This window comes from Lissotriton helveticus, chromosome 2_1, assembly GCF_964261635.1.
Source record: "Lissotriton helveticus chromosome 2_1, aLisHel1.1, whole genome shotgun sequence".
NCBI lineage: Eukaryota > Metazoa > Chordata > Amphibia > Caudata > Salamandridae > Lissotriton > Lissotriton helveticus.
The window spans coordinates 47,801,123-47,808,416 of NC_136059.1; the positions used below are offsets into that span (position 1 = coordinate 47,801,123).

The 7,294-nt window shown below is 56.4% G+C and overlaps 1 protein-coding gene across 2 annotated transcripts in view; it reads right to left on the bottom strand.

Annotated features, from left to right (window-relative positions):
* LOC144817695 (long-chain-fatty-acid--CoA ligase ACSBG2-like) overlaps positions 1-6,321 on the bottom strand; it is a 607,186-nt gene extending 600,865 nt beyond the window's left edge. Inside the window, exon 1 of one of the 2 annotated variants that reach the window (XM_078674444.1) lies at positions 6,063-6,320. In XM_078674444.1, coding sequence (XP_078530570.1) covers positions 6,063-6,158 — 96 coding nt within the window. In that variant the 5' untranslated portion in view covers positions 6,159-6,320. Of the gene's footprint in view, positions 1-6,062 lie in introns of both variants that reach the window. The other variant, XM_078674445.1, reaches the window with a different exon arrangement.
* Between the last annotated feature and the right edge of the window lie 973 nt (positions 6,322-7,294).

Sequence of the window (7,294 nt, forward strand, 5' to 3'; positions counted from 1 at the left end):
TCAAAATATACCAGAAATGTCTTCGTATCATCATGCACATCTGCACACCAATTCAATCTCAATCACATTAAATGTATGCCCCTGGCTGGGTCCCTTAGCGCTGCAAATAGCCCCGCCCCCATAGACCTGCCATCACCCCCCAAGCCTCCCCCCACCCCTAGTCCACATCTCATATTGTTGAGTACCTGCACTTATTTTTTTCAATTGAAAGCACTGAGTGGGATGAAAAAACTGGAGGGTCTCTCAAAGGGGTGTGGCCGATGTCATTAAGGGCGTGGCTTAAACACACTCAAGCTAAAAATCTGTGCTTAGCATAGTGCGCCACCCGTCCTTAGCCATTTCCATCATTGCATGCAGATAATGCTTCAAGTAACATAACACCCACAACAAGCCAGGACTATTGGCTTTGCCAATGATTGCTAGTTGCATAAGATAAACAAACAATAACAGTGAAAACGCTTAAGTTCTGCATTGATGAGAGGGTGAAAGAGCTCTAAGGCGTCTCTTTAAAGATGCATCAGGGGCAGTGAAGGCGGCGCCGCTGCAGGGGTAGGATTTTCTTTTTTCACCCAGAGGGCAAAAAGTGAGAGCCCGATCGAGACCCATATCAGCACCTGTTTTTAGGCACCGGCCCACTTAAAGCCCTGCCCTGCCCTGCTGTGTAGCGACCCCAGAACGTACCCACGGCCCATTCGCCTGCCTCTCCTGCAAGTTCAATTGCCTCAGGACCCTCACCAAACCCACTTCCTCCACACACATCTCCGAACCCACCCGCCTGAAATGCATCCTACTGAACACCCGCTCGATCCACAGACATGCAACGGAACTCTGGGACCTTATTGACACTACGTCACTTGATATCGCCTTCCTTACTGAAACATGGTTGAACGCATCCTCTGCCCCCGACATCGCCATAGCCATACCAGACTCTTACAAGATTATTCGAAAGGACCGCAACAATCAAACTGGAGGAGGCATCGCCATCGTCCACAGAAATACCATCAAAATCACAACCAGCTCCGACGACAATCTTGCAACCGCCGAACATCTCCACTTTCAGATCCACACCGACCCCAGGACCACCATTAGAGGCACCCTCATTTACAGGCCTCCAGGCACCCGCTCTCAATTCAGCGACGACATCACAGACTTTGTCAGCCCGCACGCCCTCGTCTCCGAGAACTACCTTCTTCTAGGAGACTTCAACTATCACCTTGAAAACACACTCGACACCAACACCACCACCCTTCTGGACAATCTGGCCAATCTCGGACTCAAACAACTTGTTGACACCCCCACTCACACAGCCGGACACACGCTCGACCCTATCTTCACCTCCAGCAAACACATCTCCTTCGATCGCACTACAGCTCTCCACTGGACGGATCACAGCTGTGTTCACTTCAGCTACAAAACCACCCTGACCCACAACCGCCCACAATCTATTCCTCGGAGAAACTGGAACAAAATCACCACCGACCAACTCCTCACATCTCTCAACCAAAACCCTCCCACCCTTGAAATGGACCCAAACCAAGCGGCCACCAACTTCAGGCAATGGATTACCCACAGTGCAGACGAATTAGCACCCCTGAAAAAGCACCAGTTGAAATCTTCCAGCAAAAAGGCTCCCTGGTTCAATGATGACCTTAAAAAATCCAAGAAGCTATGCCGCACCCTGGAGAAGAATTGGAGAACGAACTCAACCTCAGACAACATGGCCTCCCTCTAGACAGCCACCCGCAAACACCATCAACTGATTCGATCCGCCAAGAAATCATCATTCAAAGACCGTCTCGACAACAACTCTCATAACAGCAAGGAACTCTTCAATATCGTAAAAGATTTCACCAACCCTACCGCTGCATCCAACGACATCACTCCCTCCCAAGACCTCTGCGATGCGCTATCCTCCTTCTTCTACAACAAAATTGCCGACATCCACAACAGCTTCAAAAATTCTCCCAGTGATCAACCCGCCCCACCCCCTTTAGATCCCACTCCTCCAACTAATAACCTCAGCGCCTGGAACCCAATCACCTCTGAAGACACCATTCGCCTCATGAACTCAATCCACTCCGGCTCTCCTTCTGACCCCTGTCCCCACCACATCTTCAACAAAGCTGACTCCATCATCGCACCCCAACTCCGCGATATCATCAACTGCTCTTTCAACGCTGCCACCTTTCCAGAAATCTGGAAACACGCCGAACTCAGCGCCCTTCTGAAAAAACCCACAGCAGACCCCTCAGAACTGAAAAACTACCGACCCATATCCCTCTTCCCTTTCCCGGCCAAAGTCATCGAGAAAGCCGTCAACAGCCAACTCGCTGCCTTCCTCGAAGCCAACAACCTCCTTGATCCATCCCAATCCGGATTTCGAGCCAAACACAGCACCGAAACCGCCCTCATTGCGGCGACCGACGACATCCGGGCACTCCTGGACAACGGAGAAACAGTGGCCCTCATTCTACTCGACCTCTCCGCCGCCTTCGACACTGTATGTCACAACACCCTCATACAACGCCTCAACAACATCGGCTTACAAGGAAAAGCCTTGGACTGGATCATCTCGTTCCTCGATGGGAGAACTCAGAGAGTCCGTCTCCCCCCATTCTACTCAGAAGCCACCGAAGTCACCTGCGGCGTACCTCAAGGATCCTCACTCAGTCCCACCCTCTTCAACGTCTACATGAGTCCTCTCGCCTCCATCGCACGCCAACACAACCTCAACATCATCTCCTACGCCAACGACACCCAGCTAATCCTCTCCCTCACCAAGGACCCCAACACCGCCAAAAACAATCTTCACGAAGGCATGAAAGAAGTAGCCGAATGGATGAAACAGAGCCGCCTTAAACTCAACTCAGACAAAACGGAAGTGCTCATCCTAGGATCCTCCCCCTCAGCTTGGGACGACTCTTGGTGGCCTTCCGCTTTGGGCTCAGCACCCACACCCACAGACCACGCATGCAACCTCGGCTTCTTTCTAGACTCCTCTCTCTCAATGTCCAGACAAGTCAACGCCGTCTCGTCCTCCTGCTTCAACGTCCTTCGCATTCTCAAAAAGATCTTCCGATGGATCCCCCTCGAGACAAGAAAGACTGTCACCCATGCTCTGGTCACGAGTCGACTGGATTATGGCAACACACTTTACGCCGGAATTACAACAAAATTACAGAAAAAACTCCAGCGCATCCAAAACGCATCAGCGAGACTCATATTAGACATCCCGCGCCAAGAGCACATCACCGGACACCTAAAAAACCTCCACTGGCTTCCCGTCAACAAAAGAATTACTTTCCGCCTCCTTACCCACGCACACAAGGCCCTTTATAATCTAGGACCCGAATGCCTCAGCACCCGACTGTCCTTCTACTATCCCACCCGCCAACTAAGATCATCCAATCAAGCCCTCGCCGCAGTCCCGCGCATCCGAAAATCCACCATGGGTGGCAGATCCTTCTTCCTGGCTGCAAAGACCTGGAACTCACTCCCCACCCACCTCCGCCTTACTCAGAACCACATCTCCTTCAGAAAAGAATTGAAAACATGGCTATTCGACAAACAATGAACCCCTCCCTCTAGCGCCTTGAGACCCTCTGGGTGAGTAGTGCGCTATATAAATGCATGAACTTGAACTTGAACCTACACGTCACTTACGGGCTGGGTCCCCCCTGGCATGAGGCATGCGCCCCTCATGTTTCAAGGGCCCCTTTCCAGCTGCAGGCACAAAAAGGTGCCAGGACGGAGAAAATGCCCGGGCCAGCTGAGCGCGCCGGAAACTATACCATGTGCCGGGTCTGGGGGGTGGCATGGTGGAGCTGGCATAGGGGGTGGGGGTGGGGTGGGGGGCGCAAAACGGGTGTGCTAAGGCGAGAAGGAAGTGTGCCATCAGATGGGTAACTGTGGCGGGAGGAAGAGTGCTTCCTGGGTGAGGCACGTGGGTGAAGATAGGTAGATGCAAGAGTGGGACACTTGGGGGCATGCAGGTTTGTGCACGGCAGGGACACGTGTGTGCATGCAGGTCTGCACAGCTGGGGCACGTGTGTGCATGCAGGTCTGCACAGTTGGGGCACGTGTGTGCATGCAGGTCTGCACGGCTGGCACACGTGTGTGCATGCTGGTCTGCACGGCTGGCACACGTGTGTGCATGCAGGTTTGTGCACAGCTGGGGCACGTGTGTGCATGCAGGTCTGCACGGCTGGCACACGTGTGTGCATGCAGGTCTGCACAGCTGGCACACGTGTGTGCATGCAGGTTTGTGCACGCCAGGGACACGTGTGTGCATGCAGGCTTGTTGACGACAGGGACACGTGTGTGCATGCAGGATTGTGCACGGCTGGGACGTGTGTGTGTGCATGCACGTAGACACGTGTGCATGCAGGTCTGCCCAGCTGGGGCACGTGTGTGCATGCAGGTTTGTGCACCGCTGGGGCATGTGTGTGCATGCAGGTCTGCACGTCTGGCACACGTGTGTGCATGCAGGTTTGTGCACAGCTGGGGCACGTGTGTGCATGCAGGTCTGCACAGCTGGGGCACGTGTGTGCATACAGGTCAGTGCACGGCTGTCACACGTGTGCATTGCAGGTCTGTGCACGGCTGGGGCACGTGTGTGCATGCAGGTCTGCATAGCTGGGGCACGTGTGTGCATGCAGGTCTGCACAGCTGGGGCACGTGTGTGCATGCAGGTCTGCACGGCTGGCACACGTGTGTGCATTCAGGTTTTTGCACAGCTGGGACACGTGTGTGCATTGCAGGTCTGTGCACGGCTGGGGCACGTGTGTGCATGCAGGTCTGCATAGCTGGGGCACGTGTGTGCATGCAGGTCTGCACAGCTGGGGTACGTGTGTGCATGCAGGTCTGCACAGCTGGGGCACGTGTTTGCATGCAGTTCTGCACAGCTGGCACACGTGTGTGCGTGCAGGTCTGTGCACGGCTGGGGCACGTGTGTGCATGCAGGTCTGCACGGCTGGGGCACGTGTGTGCATGCAGGTCTGCACGGCTGGCACACGTGTGTGCATTCAGGTTTTTGCACGGCTGGGACACGTGTGTGCATTGCAGGTCTGTGCACGGCTGGGACACGTTTGTGCATGCAGGTCTGCACGGCTGGCACACGTGTGTGCATTGCAAGTCTGTGCACGGCTGGGACACGTGTGTGCATTGCAGGTCTGTGCACGGCTGGGGCACGTGTGTGCATTGCAGGTCTGCATAGCTGGGGCACGTGTGTGCATGCAGGTCTGCACAGCTGGGGCACGTGTGTGCATGCAGGTCTGCACAGCTGGCACACGTGTGTGCGTGCAGGTCTGTGCACGGCTGGGGCACGTGTGTGCATGCAGGTCTGCACGGCTGGGGCACGTGTGTGCATGCAGGTCTGCACGGCTGGCACACGTGTGTGCATTCAGGTCTGCACGGCTGGGACACGTGTGTGCATTGCAGGTCTGTGCACGGCTGGGACACGTGTGTGCATGCAGGTTTTTGCATGGCTGGGACACGTGTGTGCATTGCAGGTCTGTGCACGGCTGGGACACGTGTGTGCATGCAGGTCTGCACGGCTGGGGCACGTGTGTGCATGCAGGTCTGCACAGCTGGGGCACGTGTGTGCATGCAGGTCTGCACAGCTGGGGCACGTGTGTGCATGCAGGTCTGCACAGCTGGGGCACGTGTGTGCATGCAGGTCTGCACGGCTGGCACACGTGTGTGCGTGCAGGTCTGTGCACGGCTGGGGCACGTGTTAGCATTCAGGTCTGTGCACGGCTGGGACACGTGTGTGCATTGCAGGTCTGTGCACGGCTGAGACACGTGTGTGCATGACTTGAATTAGTCGTGCCTTTAGTCGTGCATCTGGTTTTGCAGAGAGTTCCGAAAAGCCCGGGTCGGTGGGTGGGGAGGGGGGGCTTGCCAGGCATTGGAGAGGGGAGGGGCGCGTCTACACAAACTTTTCTCTCTTCTGCCATCCTTTATCCCCCCATCCACTGCCCACCCCCTCGCCCTAAAGTGCTCCGAAGCCGCTCAGCTGGTGCGAGGCGCTATCCCCAGGCGTGCAAAGCAGCAGGCGTTACCTGGGGGCGCTGCAGGGCGGCAGAGGGGGTCCTGAGGCGGAGCAGCAGGCGGGGGCCCCGGAGGGCCCGGGGCAGCAGCAGCGAGGGCCCCGCCATGGTCCTGCGGGGGGAGGGGGGGCTCCTGGGCGCGGTGGGTGCAGGGTCCGGGGCCTGGCAGGCGGTGCTGGCACCGGGTGGGCTCCGAGGGCTGTGCTGGCAGCGGGGGCGGGCGCAGGGTGTGCGGGGGGCGGTGCAGGCTCTGTCAGGGGCAGGCTGCAGGAAGCACGGCCCTGTTTACAGCAAAGCTGCAGCATTTAAAGGGCCAGCCTCGCGCCCGCACGGGGGACACAGACAGGGGGCCGGGACTGAAAGGGTGCGCCTCTGAAACTGACAGGGAACCCGGAAGCCACAGACCCCACACTCAGCAGAGGCACTCCCCACATGGTCGCACCACCCGAATCCCAATAACTTCAGACCACACAAGTTTTTTTGTTTTTATGGAAGAATTGAGGCCGCAGTTTATTAGGCATTTCCAACTTACAAGCGATCCTTTACACACCATTATTTTGTCTGGCAAGCCTGTTTCCTCACCCCATCAACTCTGCACTGTGCCCTACATCCAGTGCAGCTACCTTCGCCAAGGTGACCTATCACCGTCCTTAACCCCATTTGCTCTGCACTGTGCCCTACATTCAGTGCAGCTATCCTTGCCCAGGTAACCCATCACCCCTGTGGACGCACCCTTTCCTTTCACTCCGGGCAAGCTTCCGCTTCCAGCCCGACCGTGTAACCTTTTACCCCCGGTTGCCACGCACTCTTGGGTAAGCGTCTGCTTTAACCCAACCGGACGGCCCCTATTGCTTCCGGTGTCCACTCACTCCCGGGTAACCATAGGGTTCCAACCCGGCCGGATGACCTTTCACTTCCGGTGTCCACACATTCCTTCCGGGTAAGCGTCTGTCCCACCCCCGCCCATTTACTCTTCGCTTCCGTTGTGTACCCTTTGTTACCTGGGCAAGCCGATGTGCTTCCCGCCCATCCAACCTGATTTCCTGTTCCCCCATCCATCTCTGCGAGGTGACCCGGTAATTGGTCTCCCCACTTCCCCCCTGCCACCGGCTCCGCCCTCAATCGTTTACTTCCGGTTCACCTGAATCCGGGGAGCTCGGGGAGCTTGCCAGTGACCCCCTGAGTCCTGACTGCCCTGTTTGCGGTCTGTGCCCGCTTCACAGCCTGCTTTTGTATTCCTCTTG